The sequence below is a fragment of the Carassius carassius genome, chromosome 6 (assembly GCF_963082965.1).
Source record: "Carassius carassius chromosome 6, fCarCar2.1, whole genome shotgun sequence".
Lineage (NCBI taxonomy): Eukaryota > Metazoa > Chordata > Actinopteri > Cypriniformes > Cyprinidae > Carassius > Carassius carassius.
This window is the reverse complement of record NC_081760.1, coordinates 3,905,826-3,928,656: the sequence shown is the minus strand read 5'-3', so window position 1 is coordinate 3,928,656 and position 22,831 is coordinate 3,905,826. Positions and strand designations below refer to the sequence as shown.

The window sequence follows — 22,831 nt, the reverse complement described above, 5'->3', positions numbered from 1 at the left end:
ATTTATAGTACATGCAATTAATAATCTTTGGGAATCCACTCACAGCTAAAGCAAAATATCCCTTGACGTGATCAAATTGTCACATTCTGAAGGATTTCTATGTAAAGAATACTTATATCACTATGAGATTATAAATAGACAACTGGATCATTTTCCCAACAATGCTTTTGAAACAAAGCGGGAATGTTTCAGCTCTGGGGATAATTAACGTGAACAACGATGCCAAGTGTGAGATGAGATGAGCACTTCCTGGCAGAGAAAACGGTCTCATTACATCCCTTCGTATTTGCCTGATCGTAGAGTGATGACAGAAATTGGCATAACAAGTCACACTGCCACTTAATTACACAGGCGCTTTGTGATAATGTTGGGAAGTCCAAGCAAACAAGAAGATAAACTTCATGAATGCTGTGGAGTACTCATTGCACATATATTTCACAATAACTTGTGAAATATAAGCAGTTATAAATTGAGCCATTACTATAGCTACTAGACATACAGCAGGAAACCACACAAATAAATAATAATTTCAACTGCTGTTCACATTCATTAGTTTGACTGACGTTTCTTGCGTAAGGTGGAGACCCCTTGGGACAGTTTGGCATTGAGCATACTCAAGGCGAGTGGAAGGTCTCTGTGCGGAAGCCTCTCGACAGGGAGGAGAAGGACAATTACTTGCTGAACATTACGGCCACTGACGGGACCTTCACAACCAAGGCTGTGGTTGAAGTCAAGGTCTTAGATGCCAATGACAATAGCCCAATTTGTGAGAAGGTATGAATGTTAGTTTTGTGTGTATGGGAGTGTGGGCAGTGCATTGCAGCAAAATGTCATGTAGTCTGATTTTGTCAGTTAAGGGGAGGGCGCTGCCTACCCGTTGTGCATGCTAAATGGGACGAGACTTAGAGAGAAAGAGAGAATGTCAGGAGGGATTTGAAAAGGTCCTTATGTGAAATGCAGCATTTAAGAAACAAAGAGAGTGATTTAGCACTGTGAGAGGGTTTTGTAAGGGCTAATGTGCTTCTTTTAGTTATTGTGTTCCTTTTTGAATAATGTTAATTTAATAGTACTCCTGCAGGGAAAATCTTTTAGCCCTCTTTTCAATTTGGCTTCACAATTACCACCAAACTGTTTCTCTTTACTTTTCTTTCCCTCTTCTTTTTGGGCCTTATCTTCCCATTTGTGAAGTCACTTCTGCTTTTCACGTGTCTCCCTTTCTGTTCTTTGCAGTCATTCTATATGGAAAGCATCTCGGAGGACTCCCCTGCTGGTAGGCTGATCCTGCAGGTCTCCGCCACAGATGACGACATCCGTTCCAATGCACAAATCTCGTACGAGCTACTAGGGCCCGGATCAGAGCACTTTAGCATTGACTCTGAGACAGGTAATCATCACTATTTGGATGTGCATGTCAAAGAGGCCAATTCAACTTGTTGTAAAATACTGTGTACACACACACACACTGTTTAGAAGTTTGCAGTTAGTAAAATTTTTGTAAAGAAATGAATGCTGTGTAGAAAGGAAGCATTAAATTGATCAAAAGTGACAGTAACTACAATTAGAATGTAACAGTAAATTTCTACTTCAAATAATGCGGTTCTTTTGAATGTTATATTCATTAAAGAATCCTGAAAGAAAATGTGTGATATGAAATGTTTTAGAGCACCAAATCTTCATATTAAAATGGCTAGAGTAATGGCTATTGAAAATTTTGGTTTGCCATCACAGGAATAAATTACATTTTAAAATATAACAACATAGAAAACTGTTATTTTAAATTTGTTAATGTTTCTCTTTACTATTACTATTTTTATTAATATTACTATTACAATGTTTTTATTCCTTCAATAAACTATTTCACTTTATTCACATTAATATTACTGCTGTTACTAGATTTTTAATCAAATAAGTGCAACCTTGATGAGCATAAGAGACTTATTTCTAAAACATTCCAAAATCTTTCGCACCCCAGACAGCCAGACAAATAAATGCCACATACACACTGAACATTTAAAACATCATTTGCTTTTGCCTACAGTCAAACACACATCCTATTTAAAACCATAATACATTCTAATTTAATTACTTGTGTAATTCCAGGGAAGGATGTACACCCTTAGGCTTTCATGACTGTTTTACAGTGAATACCATGGAAATCTTTTCCCAATATTGTACTTTTCCTTTTTTCTTTTTACTTGCCTGTGTTATTCACACAAACACATTCACACAATTTTTTTCCCTAAAACATTTCAAGTGTTGCCCCACTTCAGCTATTAACTCAAATCAACTGTCTCTCAACTGTGTGAATTAAACATTGGTTCCAGGCGGAAAGAGAGCAGAAATAAACAGTGGGTTTGTGGCAGCGTCACACTGCTACAACACAAAAGCTATTGTAAAGGCGCTACTCACTGGCTCTTTGATAAGGTTGAGTGTGAAGGCAGGGAATGCTGGCTCGCAAACTGAAGAAGTGCTACTGTTCTTCTGTGTGGGTTTGGTGTGCACTGAGAATTTTCTTCACTTTTTTTCCTCTTCGTTTCATCGAGAAAAAGAAGAGGAGCATTATTGCAAGTTAGCAATGCCAAGTGTGCTCTCATGCGAGCCAACAGACCCCTGAAAGCTGGCGGCTGCTGTGCCGAGGGTGACTTTCCCTTTGCTTCTTTTCTCAGCTCACTCTCCAAGCAGCCCACATGCTGACTGCACTTTCTTCTCCCTTGCCATTTCTCTCATTTCTCACCATCCCTCTCCTCTTTAATCTTTTCTATTTCTTAAAGCCTCTCAGCGCAAGGATGATTTTAGCTTTCCTCGAGGGGGAACTTTTGGACACCCTGCATTCATCCTCCTTGAGATGCGCTCCAGCTCAAAGGTCGACAGCAAACAGCTGGCACACAAAATGACCACTCCAATGGAACATATCTTACGCTTGCTGAAATTATTAGGTCAGATCACTTCCTCGTGAAAGAGAGCTGTCTCCCTTGCTCTCATTCTTAGAGTGTCCTCTTGATTTAACAGATGAGATAAGTTTGAAGTGGAATTGGATTGTGTCTTGTTCATTAGTGCAGTGCCAGCTGATGTTCAGAGTGATTGATGGGGAGTGAATTTTGGGGGTTTTAGCAAGCCACAACTATAATAAATATACAAAGCAGCCTTGCAGACATGACGAATGAGAGAGCAGAACTGTTTGTGTGTGTGGAAGCAGCATCAGTGTGCCTACAAACTAGTGTTTACACAAATTCATATAATTTGTTCACCCAAAAATGAAAGGTCTGTGATTATTTACTCACTCTCATGTTGTTCCAAGAAATTTTTTAGTGATTTTTTTATTGGAACCTGAGAAATTTCTGTCCATCCATTGAAAGTAGGGCTGCACACTTACTGCAATTATGGATCCCACAATTACATAATCGTTCAAAGCGGCAATTAATCGTTCAGAGTCCGCTTATGTTATTCTGCACACCTAAGATATGTTTTTTTTTTCTTTCTACATGTTATCTCATGGGTTTTTCCATTTTTTTAGTTTTAGTATAGCATTATGATACCATTTATATTTTTAGTTTTTTCAATAATTTAAAGAAACCAATCCGATGTATAATTAACATTTGATGCTTAATACTATAGAAAGGTTTTTCAGTTAAGTGTTTTCAGCTTGTTTATTTTCATATAAAAATATGGCATTTAGTTGCATCAAATAATGCTATAAACATCATTCAATGTAAATTGTGATAATAGTAATTAATAATTAAAATTTCAAGGGAATAATCGACAATTATGATTTTTGTCATAATCGTGCAGCACTAATTAAAAAAGTCCATGTAACTAAAACTTTGACACTTTAAAATGTTCATAAAGACCTTGTAAAAACTGTGATGAAAAGATTTAATTAAGGATTAAATTAAATCAGAAATCTCTCTGGTTTCATATCTTTTATTTGCGTCATCAAAGATGAAGGAAAGTCATATTGATTTGAACACTCATTATTGGTTGATTTCATCAGGTGAATTGAAAACATTGCTCCCTCTGGACCGTGAAGAAGAGGAGGTTCACAAGATGAAGGTGCGTGCTCTGGATGGAGGCGGACGCTTTTGTGAAGCCGAGGTTGAAATCACAGTCGAAGATGTCAATGACAACGCTCCACAATTCACCTCTGACCCCTACACTTTCACTGTGTTCGAAAACACAGAGATAAACACACCTGTGGCTCGCCTGTACGCCACAGACCTGGACACAGGTAAGATCTCCAGTATCCAGAACAAAGATATATTTATTTAAATATATATTCAAATATTTGCATATAAGCGTGTTTCCCAATATTTTCTCCAATTTTGCAACAGTATGGCCTGTCCGTGTCCATCTGTGCTGTTATTACTTTAGAGATGAAACCAACACACACATATGGCGTTCTCAGTCAAACAGTCAAATATCAGTCAAATATGGCGTTCTAAGAACACAAACCTCTCTGTCTTTCTCTCTCACTCGCTTCCACTCAATTTCTCTGATTTCCATTTGTATGGATTCCTGTCTTATCATCCTTTTGTACTCTGTATCCTCAAATAGACACATTGTGTTTCACTTACCGTCTAGCCTAAACACAAGCAATCTCTTCTTCCCTCATTTCTCAACATCAATGTCACAACCTTCAGATCATTGGTTGCTTTTCTGAAGATCCCTGATGTGGTAAAATACTAGTTAAAATCTATAAACGTCACCTATGACGTGCTTTTACTTGCACTTACAAAGCACTTTTTTAATTGAGTAATAATCATATGAAAGTGTTTATTCAGTGATCAGTAGACTTGCATAATACTGAACTGTCATAAAGCTGCTGCATTCCAGTAATTTAGTCTGACTGAAACTTTGTAGAACACAAGAGATTGTGTTAACTGGCTATAATGAGAGAGTGATTGTACTAGCAAGCCACAAATGAGGCTTACTCAAAAATTCATTAGAGGGATTAGTGTACTCTATCTTCATCTTGTTGTGTGTGTGTGTGTGTGTGTGTGTGTGTGTGTGTGTGTGTGTGTGTGTGTGTGTGTGTGTGTGTGTGTGTGTGTGTGTGTGTGTGTGTGTGTGTGCGCGCATGCTTTCCTCAATACAATAAGTGCCACTCACTCACATTTCTTAATATGCAGCTCAGGACCAGAGGTTTCACCATTGAATCTTTTGCAGGATGAATTTATAAGTCATAGTTAAGCAAATGAGACGAAGACATAATAAGTTCTTACAAATAATTTTAACTGTTTGAGGCTTTGCCATTGATCTGAAAGCTTCTTAATCTGCAAAATGTATTGATTTGTTGTCAGTCATTATTAATTGGTTGTCCTTTTGTAATATGAATGACAGCAACAGCTGGTCAAAATTGTTTTAGAATTTCAGTTATGCATTAAATTAAGGACAGTTACTGTATAACTGCACTACTGTTCAGAAAATTGGGGGCAGTAAGATTTTCAGGAATGGGTTGACCATAAATGTGTACACTTATAACATCTTAAATGTCTTTATTAGTCTCATTGTGCTTTGTGTGTGTGTTTAGGTTCTAATGCAGAGATCCTCTATTCACTGCTGGACTCTGCTGATGGTGTGTTCTCGATCGATGAGGAAACCGGCATCGTGCATCTGGATCGTCCTCTGGACCGTGAACTCCAGTCACTCTACACCCTCCGTGCCTTTGCCACAGACCGTGGGTCCCCGCAGCCTCTCTCTTCCATCACCACCATCAGTGTTTCCATCTTGGACATCAACGACAACCCTCCAGTGTTTGAGCGCCGCGAGTACACTGCCACAGTCACTGAAGACATTCCGGTGGGCACCCAGCTGTTACGGGTACACGCAGCCAGCCGAGACACAGAAGCAGGAGCAGAGATTACATACACAATTATCAGTGGCAATGAGAGAGGAGCGTTCCGCGTCGACCCCCATACAGGTAAACACAGCAGCTTAGACGAACCGATTGAGAGCCCTGCAGCACTGACTTCCAGTTAAATTACAAGTGGACTTCTGTTGGATACATATTAGACACTTCATGGCCTGTCTCATCTTTTAACACTGTATACATTCATTCATTCATTTATTTATTTATCTGTTCGTCCAAATATTTATTTAATAATTTGGAAAATAAATATTTCATTTCTTAGAGAGTACTTTGTCGTTTTCTTCCCAGGTGGTGTCTTCGTGATCGAGCCTTTGGACTACGAAACAGCCCATGAGTATTATCTAACAGTGGAGGCTACAGATGGAGGCACGCCGCCGCTGAGCGACATGGCCACAGTGAACATCAACCTGACGGATGTAAACGACAACAGCCCCGTCTTCAGCCAAGATATTTACTCTACTGTGATCAGCGAAGACGCAGAACTGGGAAAGACCGTGCTCACTGTGAGTCATCGGCTTCTCTTTCTCAAGCACTTCTGATTTGATTGTGCCCTGCTTAGGTCTCTGGGTTACATCATCTCCTATTTCAACACAGATCAAAGAACACACACACTAAACAAGCACAGTCCAATGTCAAACTAAAGCTCAGCGACCCACAGCAATCTGCAGTCTTCTATCTCGCTCACACTCTGCTCATTTATTAGAGATGTTCATGTCTTATCATGCTGAATATAAACTGTCAGTGTGAAAGCGAGGCTTTGATACCCAGCTCTGTTTCACTTGCATGCCTTCTGATTTCCCACGAGGGTCTCAGCCAATAGTTACTGACTGGCGAGGCAAGAAGGACGAAAGGCGGGGGTGTTGCATACCTGAGTCCGTGGCAATCTTTATCTTAACCAGGTGTGTGTTTCTCTGTGTGTGAAGGTCATGGCTGATGATGCAGATGGTCCATCCAGTAATCAGGTGCGCTTCTCCATCATTGATGGCAATCAAGGCAGTCCTTTCACCATCGACCCCATTAGAGGAGAGGTCAAGGTGGCCCGCCAGCTCGATAGAGAGAAGGTACAAAACACTCAGGTGTCTCAGTAGCAGGTGCGTTGGTAGTCTGTTGCTGAAACCTAATAATGGCATTTTGTTTTGTTTGTTTTTTTAGACTTCAGGTTACACGCTGACTGTGTTGGCCTCTGACAACGGAAGCCCGGCTCGATCCAGCAGCTCTACAGTCAACATAGACGTCTCGGACATAAACGATAACTCACCTCTCTTCTCTCAGGCCAACTACAGCATCATTATACAGGTCTGAGTCCTCAGAGGAGACGATTCAGTGTTTTCTCTGTCAATAATCCAATGCCTGTTGATTCGAAGGAATTTAGGGTCATTAGACACCAGTCAGATGCATTTCAAAACACGTTTTTTGCATTAAAAAATAGCTGCGTAGAGTAACAGAATTCTTTATATTTAAAAACACTGACAGTGCCTGACAGTCTTGTTATTGTTAGTTAAAAATAAACTAAAAATTAAATGAAAAAAGCTCAAATAACATGAAACACTTAAGCTTTAAAATCTTTAGTTTTTTAGTTCATTAAATTAGTTTGCAAAACTGAAATTAAAATTTAAATAAAATTCATACGCACATAAAGCACATACAATTAGCAAAACTTAAAGTAAAGTGAAACTGAAGATTTAAGAATATAAGCTAATTCAAAATATCAGTTAAGACCCTAATAGTATATAAATAATACAAAAATAACACGTAAACAGTGTAAAAAAAAAATCTAAATTTGGTAAAAAATTAAAAATAAAAAGGTTAAAGAAAAATGTACATAAGTTTACTAATCAACTATCTTGACCAAAAACAGCATAAAAACAACATTAAGCAATAACATTATAGTCTACGTTTCATGATGCAAACAAATACCAATAGATAAATGTCTTAGTAAAAGGGGAAATAAAGACTGTTTCACGCTGAAATCCATCATTATTGTTTCCATTTGGCTTTTGAAACATTGCTCTAAGGAAAACTCATTATTAGTCACTAGATATGCCTGTGCTTGCTGGCACTAAAATATAATCATAGCTTCTCAGTTTTTGTCGTAAAATGCGTAACATGCCAAATTTGCCTTAAGATGTTAAAAAAGTGTGAATTTTGTAGGTCTAAATTAACCTTTGATGTGTTCTGCATATGTTGTATAGGAGAACCAGCCTGTCGGTACCAGTGTTCTCCAGCTGACCGTGTCTGACCGTGATGCCTCCCACAATGGACCTCCTTTCACATTTTCTATCATCAGTGGGAACGAGGGCGAAGCCTTCCAAATCAGTCCTCAGGGCGTGCTGGTCTCCGCGTCAACTCTGAGCCGCCAGACTCAAGAGTTGTACCTCCTACAGGCTCAGGTGAGACCTCAGTCTCTCCCTCTGATTCTCCAGCTCTCACTGAAGCTGTAGGAGCTTTGTTCCATTTTCACTGGAGGTATGAAGAGCTGAGCTGAGGTGAAGCATTGCTTGCTCAGTATTCCCCACATGGGCCTGGCATGTACAATAGACTGTGAAGGAGCAGCCATGAAAACCTTAGCAGAGGAGAGGAACTCTAAGAAAATAATTACAGCAGTCTCTTTCCCAGTCTCCTCTTCTTTTAGGTGTACAATTTCCTTTATTTAGGAGAAGGTCATTCTATGGGTCTCTTTTCCATTTTGATAAGGTGGTTCTCTAAATGCATGTTATTATTTATTATTTCCATATATTGAGTTATCATCAATGAAATACATTTATTTTGTAGCTAATTTCTTATTGATTCATTTAGAACAAAAGAAAGTCATAGGCTGTTCACTGCTAAACTTTTCTGTGTTTTTGTAAGGGCTACAAATGACACCCGTTTTCTAGAATAACTCAGGGAAATCAACAGGGTTAGTGAAATGGGAGGCAAAGTTATTGGTAAAAGAGGAAGGAACTGAGTGAGTAAACGACATGAGCCAGTCTCAAACTTGTGCAGTTGTCTATTGCTACAAGAGTAAATCCAGGCTCAAGTGCTCTCTCTACTGACTGTGACTGGCACTTATCATCAGCCTTTCCATACAACACGTGCAAAGACATTCTGCCCTTAATACTCCATTACACTTCAAACAGCTGACTTGATAATGTGGCACCATATGTTAGAAGACTAATAATCTGTTGTTTTAGTTAACAACATTTATGATGGCTTGCTGTTCTGTGTAAAGTGAGATATACCAAAAGAGGTGTGAAAACAGTTGTGTTTTCAAATAAGACTCCTTTTTCAAATTCTTCCCTCTGTGAATACTAGTGCTTGCTAAGGCAAACATCATAATTAATATTGTTTAAAATTAGCTTTGAGGATTTGACGTCCAAACCCCAAATCATCATAAACTAATGATTTCTAATTGTTCTGAATCCTAAATCTCTTGTCTCCTTTGCTCTAGGTAACAGACAGTGGTCGCCCACCATTGGTCTCCACTGCGTTTGTGAGTGTACATTTGATCGAAGAGAGCATCTACCCTCCTGTCATTCTTCCCCTGGACATATTTATCACCACAGCAACAGACGAATATTCAGGTGGGGTACTGGGTAAAATCCACGCCACCGATCAGGATGTTTACGACACTCTAACCTACAGCCTCGCACCTGAAAGTTCCTCCGCCTCTGAAAACTCTGGCCTCTTCTCCGTCTCCCCTGCTGATGGGAAACTAGTGGCCCGTGGGAATCTGGATGCCGGTCAATACGTCCTTAACATCACAGTGACAGATGGTCGCTTTACCGCAGATGCCCGAGTCAATATTCACATACGGCAGGCAACAGCACAAGCTCTCGATAACTCCATCGCTGTGCGTTTCTCTGCTATAGCGCCGGAAGAATTTATCGGAGATTATTGGCGTAACTTTTTGCGGGCTTTGCGGAATATCGCCGGAGTCAGACGCGGAGACGTGCAGTTAGTCAGCTTGCAACCTGCTGCTGATGCCTCCGGTGACCTGGAAGTACTTCTAGCTTTAGAAAGGTCAGGAAGTCCATTCCAGCCCCAGGAAGTGGTGTACAGGAAGCTGAATGCCTCAGTTGGGGTAATCGAAGAGATGACTGGAGTCCGTATTGTACGAGTTGTAAAGAAACTCTGTGCCGGTTTGGACTGTCCTCTTAGTTACTGCCAAGAGACAGTTTCCTTGGAGACGGGAGCAGTGTCGGCCTACAGCACGGCTAGGATTAGTTTTGTTACACCACGTCACGTGCGCACATCCAAATGTCTCTGTGAAGGTAACTCAAATATACGACTAAAAAATATTCCAGATATTTCACTTCCAGTCTAGAGTGATTTTAACCCTTCATGTGTCCCTATAGGAGCTGAGTGTCCTGTCCTGAGTACACTCTGTGAGGGAAGCCCCTGTCCTGATGGCATGGAGTGTGTAGAAGACCCCATACACACCAAATCCAAATGCATCTGTCCTGAGGGAAAACAGGAAGAGTGCTCAGGTATGAACACACATCTGTGATGCAATGGACAAAAAATATATTAAATTAGGTGAACGAGCCGTGTATAATGATCAGGTTTATTTTAGCATTGTATTTGGAATTAGAGAACTTTCTAAATTTTTGTTTATTTACATTTTTATTTTTATTTTAACGTTTTTGTTGTGTATTTTGTCATATTTACAGGTTATTGTTTTAAATACTTCAGTTTTTAATACGATTTTGCTATTTTAGTCCTGTGACCAATGGTTTGTCTGTATGTGTATTCAGAGCCAGATAATAAAAAAAAAACCTGCATCAACTCGTGATAAAATAATTATTGGCGTTATTCAATTAACGCAATAATAACGTGTTAACTTGCCCATCCCTAATATATATATATATATATATATATATATATATATATATAAAACACACTAACATTTTGTGCATGAAGTAGACATTTAGTATTTCTGCATTAAAAACATATTGTTGGCTGTGGACATCATCATAGCATCACTTATAATTAGTTTTGCTTTGCTCTCTGTGTTCTAGAGCGTCAGTCCTTAACATTCAGCGGAAATGGATACGCACGGTACAGGCTAATGGAGAACGAGAATAAGGAAGAAATGAAGCTGTCCCTTAGACTGAGAACGTTCTCCAACCATGCCACGGTCATGTACGCCAAAGGCACAGACTACAGCATTCTGGAGGTGAGTGTGTGCTCTTAACCCCCTCAATCCCTCCAAAAAAAAAGAAGAGAAAACAGAGTTATTCTGGAGCTGGGAGAAGAGAGGGGAGCTCTTTCTCATGCATTCCAATTTGGTGGGGGAAAACCACACAACTGACAGAAAGAGCAAAGGAGTCTGGGACTGAAATGTCATCTCCCTGCTGTTACATAATAATTATAATAATCTGTTTCTGCTTATCCCTGAGCCATCATTCCTCATTTCATCTGTTAAAACAATTTAACTATCGGAATTTAACTACTACAATATCACACCTGAGGTACTTCACAGAGTCATATTTTGGGCTGTTTATAAATAACTAATAAACTGTCTACTTAGACAATAACTTTTATAGGCACACATTTTTGGCTTGATTTCAGTCCAAAAAAAGGTGCTGACATAGAATATGCCTGTGATGCCCAAAATGTGCAAAAATTGTAAAAACATCGCATGTGCTTTAATGGTCTTGGTAGACATTTTAGGTGGCTTACTAGGTTTTTGAGAGACACCCATTGATATATTTGTTCATACAACATGCAACTTAAAGGGACTGTAAGTAGGAATTACTCCCATCTAGTGGTGAAATTGTATTTTGCATTCAAACTAATTTTGCTCTCCAGCGCCTCGCTTTTTCAAATGCGCGTTGCATCTACGGTAGGCGATATGTACCAAAAAGATTTGACAGGATGTCTTCTAATAGCACTTCGTTTTGGCGACGATGTTTTCTTCTCCTGTGGCGCGGCATATGTATGGTCCATAATAAGAATGCAATCCCGACTTTTAAACTTGCCGGTGCAGTTTCAAGCGCCTCTCACTGCTCTGCACCTGCGTTTCTGGCTCTGACCGAAAACGCGTTGGCTTAGTACTTTTTGTCCCTCTCTGCTATTATAGTTTTGCAAGATGGTGGAACTACATGGAAGCCTCCGTCGACCTACCCGTCCCATGTATATAAAGATAATAAATTCTTCATTTACGAGGATTAGTTTAAACATATGTTTGAAGTATTATGAGTTTTATTTTTAAGAAATTTTATAATAATATGTAAATAATTCTTTGACTGTCTATGGGGAAGGTGGATTTGACTTAATATACTAAATATTTTAATTGACTCCAGATGTTTGAGATTTTAATCTAAGGTCAGTATGAAAGACAAGACTGTGTGTGTTTGTTTCAGATTGTGAACGGCCGCCTGCAGTACAAGTTCGACTGCGGCAGTGGTCCTGGTGTGGTGTCCGTGCACAGTACCCAGGTCAATGATGGAGAGTGGCACACTGTCTCTCTCGAGGTAGATGGCAACTACGCTAGACTGGTCCTAGATCAGGTCCATGCTGCATCTGGCACTGCTCCGGGAACTCTGCGCACACTCAACCTGGACACCAGCATGTACTTTGGAGGTCATGCACGGCCAGCGACCGGCTCTGGAAGACTTGTGGTAAATGGGCTGCGGGGTTGTCTGGAGGGGATCGTGTTTAACGGGAGGGAGCTACCTCTGTATGAGGTTCGAGGGGTTCACTCCGTCCTGGAGGAGCTGGTCGAGGCGACTCCTGGATGCAGCTTGGCTCCTCCAGTCCAGGGTTGCTTCAGTAACCCCTGCACTAATGGAGGCACATGTTCACCACTGCCTAATGGAGGTATGCATGGTGTTTTTGAGGAATTTTGTCATTGTAGTTTATTCAAATATAGGACTGACTGATGTGCTGTGCTTTAATGTGTGTTGTAGGCTATTTCTGTAAGTGCACCGCTGCGTTCATAGGCACTCACTGTGAAGTCACGATCAGCCCCTGTGCCTCTAACCCCTGCCTCTATGGAGGCACATGTATCCCACAAGGAGGAATCTTCTACTGCCAGTGCAGAGGACAGTACTCTGGGCAACGGTGAGAACAGATGTGCATGTGACCACAGAAATTATCGGACACTTGACCAACCTGTATTGTGTTCAGAGACTTTGCTTTAAATTTAGAAAATTTGTTTGCTCTAAACTTGTGATTGTGCTTTCTTTTTTGCTGACTCTGTTAGCAGATAAATGTCTACTTTTCCTTCATTTTCATTTTAAATGTTCCTAATACTTTTAATTAAATAGATTTTTTTTCTTTGACCCCATAGCATTGCATCCTGTTCCTCTGTTTGTCTGATTTTTTTTTTTAAGTTTGATATTTAATTTAATTTGTTCTTTCTCCATTTTAATGACATCGTGTATAGTCCAGATATGTAGCCAAATCAAAATTCAAGCTCCGTCAATATTTTCCTTAATTGAACTCCATTAATATGCATGATCTGACTCAAACTAAAAAAAAAAATACTTCAGAAATCCATGCGGCATTCTCAGTAATTCCTAGTAAATTGGAAATTTAATCAGAAGCTTTGGAAGATTATGTGATTGATAATCAGATTTAATCCAGTAAGATTCTCTTTGAGAAATTTCTACTGCAATTAAAAACTATCCAAACACAGTTTGTCTTATTTAAAGTTTATCTGAAGTTGTGTGTTTGTGAAGTTTCTGAATGACATTTTGGCTCTTTGTAATTTTCTATCAGGTGTCAGCTGGGTCCATACTGCACAGATAACCCATGTAAGAACAGTGGCAAGTGCATTGATAGCCTGGATGGTCCCGTGTGTGAGTGTGAACCAGGTTTCCAAGGAGACAGGTACATCTTTTGACCCGTCTTAATAAACCCGTGAGACTCAATCAGATACATCAAATGGGCATCATGAAGAGCTTCTTTACGAGAGGCTACTTCGACTGAGATGTACCTAGATGAGGGTTTTTTAAATGAAAGATTTCTATTCAGCAGTGATGCATTCAATTGTAATTAAAATATTTCCATCTCAAATAAATACTGTTCTTTTGTACTTTCTGTTCATTGAAAAATCCTGAAAAAAAAATTAACTACCGTTTCCTAAGAATGTTAAGCAGCAATGTCATCGATATTGATAATTGTATATATGTATAAAAAAAAGTTTCTTGAGCACCAAATCAGCATGTTAGAATGATTTCTGAGGTGTTATGGGCTACTGAAATTTTTGCAGTAAATTCAATTAATCACATTTTACAATAAAAAAAGAAAACACTTATTTCGAATTGTCATAATGCAATAATGCATAATATTACTGTTTCTACTCAATTTATGGTCAAGTAAATGCAACCTTGGCAAGCAAAAGAGACTTCTTTCAAATAACATGAAAAAGCTTCAAACTTTTGAATGATAGTGTAGGTTGAGTGTGCAGCTCTGTAATTACAGTACATGTTTATGTGTGTGTGTGTGTGTGTGTGTGTGTGTGTGTGTGTGTGTGTGTGTGTGTGTGTGTGTGTGTGTGTGTGTGTGTGTGTGTGTGTGTGTGTGTGTGTGTGAGTTTAGGTGCCTCATTGATGTAGATGAGTGTCTGAAGAACCCTTGTGTCAATGGTCACTGCCAGAACACGTACGGCTCCTTCAACTGTAACTGCTCCATGGGCTACAGCGGGCGGCATTGTGAATTTCCTCCCAGCCAACTTGTCTCCACCACTTGGAACATCGGCCTGGAGGAAGTAATCGGAATCGTCGTCTTCGTTGCCATCATCTTTTTTATCGTCGTACTGTTCATTGTGGTTCGCAAGCGCATTTGCCGGCGCTCAAAATCCAAATCTGACGATGACGACAAGTTCCGCATAAGCACAGGAGCCCCGCATGCCTTCCTCCAGCGGCCGTACTTTGACTCCAAACTCAACAAGAACATCTACTCTGACATCCCACCACAGGTCCCTGTACGGCCCATCTCCTACACTCCCAGCATTCCAAGCGACTCCCGCAACAATCTGGACCGCAACTCATTTGAGGGCTCAGCCATACCAGAGCACCCAGAATTCAGCACGTTCAACCCTGATTCGGTGCATGGGCACAGGAAGACAGTGGCTGTCTGTAGTGTAGCACCTAACCTGCCTCCCCCCCCACCCTCCAACTCAGTGTCCGATAGCGACTCCATACAGAAGCCCAGCTGGGATTACGACTATGATGGTATGTACAGAGTCCCATCTGCAATCCAAGTCTCCTGCGTGTGACTTTTAAGACAGTATATTGAATGGGCTCTGTGGGTGAGTGAAAGTTTGTGTGACTGTTTTCTTCCCCTCACAGCTAAAGTGGTGGACTTGGACCCGTGTCTAAATAAGAAGCCGGTGGAGGACAGTGCCTGTCACCCTTACAACACCAGAGGCAGCATGTCTGAGGTCCACTCTCTCAGCTCCTTCCAGTCCGAGTCATGTGACGACAATGGTATGTATGGAACAGAATGCATTTGCTTTTACTCATCTTATAAATGACTCAAAGATCATAACCAGCCAGATATACTTGTCAGACATTCTTGTGCTTTTTTTCAGATTTCAGAATTATTTATACTGTATGTTTCTCTGTAAACCAAATAAATAAATAAAAATATTATGGAAAGAATACAGCTTATTTAGTAGACAAAAAAGGCTATATTTGGAATGGAACCACCTAGTGTACTGCATTCTGTGATACACACAGACAGTAGACAACAAATGCTGTCTATATTAATAAAAAACAATAATTGCGAAGAAATAGATCAAAAAAAGAAAACATCAAACAGGAGTGCTGCATTAGTATGGACAGTATCGGCTACAACTGCAAACAATAAATATGTAACATATATATATATATATACTGTATATACAGTATATTCAAATAATGTTTTATTAAAGATCAAGAACACCACATTCAGATAATTACCTAAATTATCACAATAGTAAATATATATACAGCCAGTTTACCTCTGTCCCACTACAGTTTTCCGGCATCCCTCCTCCACCCCTACTCCTCATTCCTATCTATTCATATCCCAGCTTGGGCATATGGGGAGTTCTCTGGGTTCAAGCTAAATTCCGAGCTCAGAGCCCTCCCCTCAGACAGCACTCCAAATATGCATACCTTTTGCTCAATCAGATTATATATAAGTGCAAACTCGTGAAATATATTTAGATGGATCTCTTATCAACCTTATCAGAACTATAAAACTGTTTAAATCGTTCTTTTTATGCCACTTTTTACAGTCAAGGATGTTAACATAAGACAGAGTTTTTTTCTTAAGTTAGAGTGATGTTCAGTTATCATCTCATAGATAAAAACAGTATCTGATATTATTTCTTTTCATTTAGCATACTACATACTACTGCACAGTATACATAGTGTGGAATATTCTATTCCAAACATAGTCTAAATGTCTTGCATGCTCTTTTTCAGTTGAAGGACCCCTATATAATTTATTGTGTTTTCATAAGGGTTTTTTTTCTGATCTGCTAACTCTGTTTTTATTTTACTGATGTAACTAAGTGTAAAGGGTGTTATGTTTTTGGGTCATGTGTTATGTCATTTCTCTCTCTCTTCCTTATTGCTGCACTGGGGCTTCAGCACCCATTTGGATCAAATCTCACCACAGACACAGAGCAAGGTTTTAAATAGAGGCCTGCTCGTAAGTGAACACTCGCCAATTGGTGGAAGGAAGCGATCACTAAAGGCCCTGTGAAATTCTCAATGCATAAAAGAAGGAAGCATGTCTACCCTCTAAGCCCCCTCGTCTTTTTCTTTTGCCTTTGCTGAGAGCAGCTTCTCATAAGTTTTTCATCAGTTCAAGCCAACATCTGAGAATGACCTATATCGTATCTTTATTAATTCTCTGTGTGAAATTCATATTTTGGATCTCTTCTCTTCCTTTTTTTCCTTTTCATTTCTTTGTGTCTCTTAATGAAGCCAATGGATGGTTGAAGACATCAGCTCAGAGTGTAAAAGCAGGGTATGAGAAGTACACATGATGGGTCTCCAGCACATGCAGCACAACATTTCTGTTGATCCTGATTACTGTATCTGAAGGCCCTTTCACATGACTCGTGGCAGCGTTTTCAAAACCTGTAAGAGTGCTTAAATTACAGTTTCAGCTTTGAACCTTTTGCTGCTGACCTTTTGAAGCAAAAGGTTACTGGACAGTTTGTAGGATGATATCATTATTGAGGCATATAAACAAGATAAAAGAGAATCTGATCCGGTGTGAATCTAGTTAAAGTTCAGACAGGAACCACTTTGTCAAGTTTACTCGAGTTTATTGAACACAATTTATCTTTGGCGTTGTGGTTCCTTATGGAGGGTTCTTGCTCCCAGGTTAATTTAACATACAAGAGCTTAAACATTAACCCCCTGGAACCATGAATTTAGAAATACATAACAATTAAGACTTTTAATAAAGTCTTTAAAGCAAACGGTGATAATCATGTAGATGTGGCAGTGGGACGTCTATCCTGTAGCCTGGTTATGAAGATGGGTGTCTCTCCGCAGTGAGGTCCATGCCAGTTAAGATTTTTGGAAGCCTTAATGATCTGAAACAAACAAGACGACAGCCAGAAAGTGCGCAGTAGTGTGCTCATGCTTATAATGGAGAGGGAGGGTTGCGAGCCATTGAGCATACTTACCGAGCTGTAGTGCCACGTATATATATGTCCCGTGTCTAATAGAAGAGAGGTGGTGATTGGAGCGATTTGACAGCTGACCGCATCAGCTGTTCACAGCCTTGCCTCCGTGGCCTGACTGAACTAACGCTGCGCTCGATGTGTGTATAACATCACTCATGCGATATAATGTTATTTTGTTATTGTTTGTTAGTTATTGGCCGAACAAAACAACAAATGATGCTTGCGTTGAGAAATGCAATGAAACTAGTGATCCCTCAGGATGACAGTGTTTATTTAAGTTTTATTTATATCATTTCTTTAATATTTTGAATATTTGTTTCATTTTAGTAAAAAAAAAAAATAAATTCATTAATTTTAGTTTTTAAGTAGCATATTCCTATTTAGCATTATTATTTAATGTTCGTTTTAGTATTTATATATTTATTATTATTATTATTATTAGTATTATTATAAAAAAAAATTAAGCTTCATTTTAATTACAAAAAATGATAATAATCCGTTTCCTAAATGAAATATATTTAAGAATATTTTAAGTATATTTAAGCCTTGCCACTATAACCATCAGAAAAACAATAACTGTCCAAATTCAAAAATCTACTTTTTAAACCTTGTCTAAAATTCTATTGCTGTGCTTCATTCAACTGTTTTTGAATGCAAGAGCACATAATGTCTAATCTTGCTATCCAGTTTTTAAAATATCCTGACATAAGTCATGTGAAAGGGACTACAGTCATCTAACCATTGACTCTTGACCCTCATTTGACCTTTTCAACCCCTGACCTTGAACGAACAACTCCCCCACTGAACCTCTGAACACCAATGCATTATTTTAAATGGATTTTCCGTATTTTCTTATGGCCATGTATCCGCATATTCCTCAGCTTCTTTAATTTTTCTCCACCTGCTCGTTTTGGTTTGGGGCTAGAGAGTGTCTTTGTTCTCTTTTATCTTTGAGAATGTTCCTGATCCTTCCTTCCATCTCTCTGTGAATGTGTGTAATCATGAGCACAGCGTCAGCGTCACTCCCACCGTCCTCCACCAGAGCTCAACCTAGACGTGTGCCTTACCGACACAACCCAATCCCCTGCCATTAACCCATCCCTCAGATCACACCCTTGTCAGAAACCAAAACCCCATAAAACCTGTTATTATCTGTTGTTCTTATGGTGCCAGTAAATCAATTCCAATCCATCAGTTTTGTCAGATGTCAGAATGCAATGTCTCATCGTGAGAAACGCTGCTGTCGGTTTCTTCTCTCTCTTATAATCTTGACTTCAAGTGTTTCTTTCCTGTCATGTTTACTTGAAAAATTAATGTTAGATTTCTCTTATCTGCCTTTCTTACAAGCCTCCCTAGTGACAGTTATCCACCTTGTCAGCTCTGTTGTTGACTCGGTGGAGAAAGAAGGTATTCTTTTGCTGCTTCATTGCTGATTATCTGTGTCGTTAGTGTTTGCTGGGTAATTATTAGGTCTGCAAAATGCCATTTTCTTCACCCATATCTCATCTAGAAAGACAAAGAAATTAAAAATGACTGTTCACATCTTGAAAAATTCGATCAAATGCCTCATTAGCCAATCAGGTGCTTCATTTGATTTCAGTGGCACATGATCGTTCAGCTAATTTGAGATGGAAAATTGTAGTCTTACCAAGACTGATTTCACCTTCCCACTGTGCTGCGATATGAAATGTTTCTGTGCAAGCAAATGGCATGAAAATCGTCTCATAACTTTTTGGCTCTTACATTTGTATCCATCTTGTTCTGCACTCTTTCATTTCAGTGTTCTTTGGTCTCCTATTATTTGACATTTTTTCTCTTTCTCTCTTTTCTATGCAATTCTGTATGCTTTTTATCTAAAGAGTCATTCTCGGCTCATGAACACAAGAACCCAAGAGGTGATTTATTTTTATTTTGTACAGTTTGTCTGATGCCTTTCCATTTGATTGCATTTTGGCTTGGTTACCCCTTCAATATAACAAAACTCTGCATGTCCACAAAATCTGTGACAAAAAGAGTATCAAATCAACTCACTTCTTTTGGTAGCGTTAGAAATAAGTGCATATTGTGCACTTTTTGTCACAAAAAGTTTTTTGGTGTCCCAGTTAAACTTTGTATTGTCTCCCTGGAATTCCCTCATACTACACAATAAACATAACCTTAAAACACCCTCCCTAATAATATAACGTAATCTTTGAATGTATTGTCATATTTTGTAAATTCTACAAACAATAGACACATTCTGAGTTACTGTTTATCTACACGTGTGGTGTGTATTTGTGTGCACTCTGAATGATCTGCATTGTGTTGGTGTGATACTGACATTGCATGCTGGTTTTAAATGACCTGGCTGGTGTTAACTGTGTGGTTTATGAAGGGTAGAAGACAATTCAACTTCAGTTAGTGCACAGAAGAAATTAACATTTGACGAAAAACATTTGCATTGGAAGATTTTCATCTGGAAGTCAACATTATTAACATTATAGTGTATTTGTTATATTCATTATTTCATTATTATTATTTAATACAGAAACAAGAAAACCCTGCACATTATCCCAGCTTGCGCAAAAAAACAAACAAACAAAAAAAAACAATTAGCAATGTTTCAATTTTATTGAATTTAATCATTAATAATAATATTTTTTATTTTATTGTGAATTCATTGTATTGTCAGTAATACATCAGTGCATGTTATTGTAAATAAAAAAGTCTTCATAATGTCAGTTAACGTTAGTGTAATAAAAGTTGTCAAATATAGCAAATAATGACAGAAGCGTTATAAGAAGGAATTATGGCTGCCAACATTTCAATAATTTCCTGCTGAACTTCTAATTTCTATACTGCATTAATGTTAAGCATAGCGGGTTATCAATGCCATTTTTTTTTTTTTTACTAAAATGGACCTCTCTGAAGTTGAATTGACATTGACCCCAGCCCTTCTTATTTTTTTTGTATACCCCAACATTTTGTACACCCCAACTTTTTTTTTTTTTTGTATTGCGGCCTGTCACTGGTGCTCACTGTTATTTTTGTCCGACAGGCTATCATTGGGACACATCTGACTGGATGCCAAGTGTTCAGCTTCCTGGAATCCAGGAGTTTCCTCTGTATGAAGTAGTGAAGGCCCAACCCACCATTTACAGTGACCCCGCCCTGTTGGACACGGACTACTATCCCGGCGGATACGACATTGAAAGTGACTTCCCTCCTCCACCCGATGACTTTCCTTCCCACGATGACTTGCCCCCTCCTCCACCCGTGCCGGAGTACGGGGATCGCTATGACACATTGCAGCCCACCACGCGATCGCTAAACAGCGCCTCCTCTAGTCCTGGAGGATCTGGAGTACGCCAGCGCCCACCCATACCCCAACTCTACAGCCTCACCCAGTTCCTACCCCACCACCATTACTCATCAGACACCGAACCTCAGACCAACCCCACCAGCACCATCACATCATCCTCCACCGGAGGATACCGGCACAGAGGCTTCCCGCTGGGCTATGGCCGCGACTTCGATCTCCCCGTTGCCGATAACATGTCGCTCTCGCTGTACACGTCCACGGCGTCCTGCTCGGACATGTCTGCCTGCTGCGAGGAGTCAGAAGTGATGATGAGCGATTATGAGAGTGGTGGAGAGGAGGAGAGAGCGCAGTTTCAGAGGCTCATCATACCGCCGCTGGACTCTCAACAGCAGCAGCAGCATACTGAAGTCTGACACTGGATCCAGAATATCAAAAGTGCCTAAATGAAACCCTGCTGCAGGAGACTGACTGTGTGTTCAAACCATAACCACACCACACACACGGTACACAAACGTAGTCTTACACTTAAAGTAAATGCCAAACATCCAAACGCACACATTGTATACATCTGTATCTCACTCAAGAGCGGTTTTGAAAAGATGTGCTTAAACATGAGTTCTCTCCAGTAGCTCATGTGGGCTGTTATTAATATTATAATTATTTAACAGTATTGGGGAGAACATTAGACTTGGCTGTGCCATTAAATAGTATGTTGATCATCATGCACAAGATCATACTGAGATGTACAATTTACACAAAAAATATAACTGATAGATTGTTCTGGATAATGGGAGAAAAGCATAATTTCAAGCATCAAGGTGATCTGTATTTGTATAGATATAACCATGCAAACAGATTTTTTATACAAATCCTCATTCATTTGTAATGTAAATTTTAATGTACAGTTTTGATTTCAAGGTTTTACTAGGTCTTTGTAGATATTTTTTGCTTTTTTTTCAGAAAAGAAAGACAGGAAAAAGTAGTATACCAACTCAAATGGTGTGTCATTATCAGCCTTACTGTATGTCCATTCAAAAGCAGAGAAAAGAGCAGAAAATAATAATAATAATAAAATAATAATGTCAAGGAAGTGAATGTGTGATTATCACAACACGTAATCAATTCTGAAAGGATGTCTGCATATTCTTGTAATGTGTTATGTTTTCTTTTCTTTTCTTTTTTTTGTTTTGTTAATTGTAAATTGTGACTTTGGAACATCTTTATTTTTTGACCATGAAAATGGGACCCAATATATTTATAGTGCGAGATTATTCACAGACATGTGACTTTTTCAGGGTCTGTGTGTGTGTGTGAGCAATGCTATGGTCTTGATTCATGATTTTTATTAAATACTGCCACTAGCTTAACTGCTTTACTACTGGCAATAAATTATTCTCTAAAATGGGTATTTGTCTTGCTTGCATTTATTTACTTTTCATACACACAAAGACAATTAGGCAGAACAATTAAGATATTCAACTTGAAATACTTCACTTTTATAAAGGGAGATCAATGCTTGAATGTGTTGATCTGTGATTAGAGTAAATGCTGTGTTGATAGCAGTTTAGATGCATTATTCCTGTCTGAAAGTGAAAGCAACCGTCTGAAACAACAGATACAAACAGTCTGAATGTTCTTTAGGGACCCTTAATCATGGATTACTAAATTTTCTATGAATTTTAACAGCTCCATGATGATATTGTTTTAATTTCATAAAAAAAAAAATATATATATATATATATATATATATATATATATATATATATATATATATATATATATATATGTATATATATATATATATATATATGATATAAAGGATCCATGAATAATCTGCTTTTTTTAAGATGCTGAAACATTCTGCAAGTTGTACTGCTATGCTAAAATCCTATAAAGTGTGTTAGTCGCACAAATTGTCTAGGCACATTTCCCAAAAAAATAATTTACCACAAGTAAAATGCCTGAACATAAGCAAGAGAATCAGACCACTGATTAAATGAAATCTAAACAGATCTCCATAGTTTATTAGAGATAAGGGGAC

At 38.9% G+C, this 22,831-nt stretch overlaps 1 protein-coding gene across 8 annotated transcripts in view; it reads left to right on the top strand.

Annotated features, from left to right (window-relative positions):
- LOC132142254 (protocadherin Fat 1-like) overlaps positions 1 to 22,196 on the top strand; it is an 87,627-nt gene extending 65,431 nt beyond the window's left edge. For 3 of the 8 annotated variants that reach the window (XM_059551986.1, XM_059551982.1, XM_059551983.1), the window contains 18 exons: positions 578 to 774; positions 1,231 to 1,384; positions 3,992 to 4,225; positions 5,528 to 5,917; positions 6,155 to 6,369; positions 6,790 to 6,927; positions 7,019 to 7,162; positions 8,059 to 8,256; positions 9,297 to 10,119; positions 10,204 to 10,335; positions 10,867 to 11,024; positions 12,214 to 12,670; positions 12,760 to 12,913; positions 13,574 to 13,684; positions 14,396 to 15,030; positions 15,148 to 15,285; positions 19,349 to 19,384; positions 20,527 to 22,196. In XM_059551986.1, the coding sequence (XP_059407969.1) occupies positions 578 to 774; positions 1,231 to 1,384; positions 3,992 to 4,225; positions 5,528 to 5,917; positions 6,155 to 6,369; positions 6,790 to 6,927; positions 7,019 to 7,162; positions 8,059 to 8,256; positions 9,297 to 10,119; positions 10,204 to 10,335; positions 10,867 to 11,024; positions 12,214 to 12,670; positions 12,760 to 12,913; positions 13,574 to 13,684; positions 14,396 to 15,030; positions 15,148 to 15,285; positions 19,349 to 19,384; positions 20,527 to 21,203 (4,991 nt within the window). In that variant the 3' untranslated portion in view covers positions 21,204 to 22,196. Of the gene's footprint in view, positions 1 to 577; positions 775 to 1,230; positions 1,385 to 3,991; positions 4,226 to 5,527; positions 5,918 to 6,154; positions 6,370 to 6,789; positions 6,928 to 7,018; positions 7,163 to 8,058; positions 8,257 to 9,296; positions 10,120 to 10,203; positions 10,336 to 10,866; positions 11,025 to 12,213; positions 12,671 to 12,759; positions 12,914 to 13,573; positions 13,685 to 14,395; positions 15,031 to 15,147; positions 15,286 to 16,437; positions 16,499 to 18,836; positions 18,897 to 19,348; positions 19,385 to 20,526 lie in introns of all 8 variants that reach the window. The other 5 variants (XM_059551984.1, XM_059551987.1, XR_009434035.1 and 2 more) reach the window with 4 other exon arrangements.
- The last annotated feature ends 635 nt before the right edge of the window (positions 22,197 to 22,831 follow it).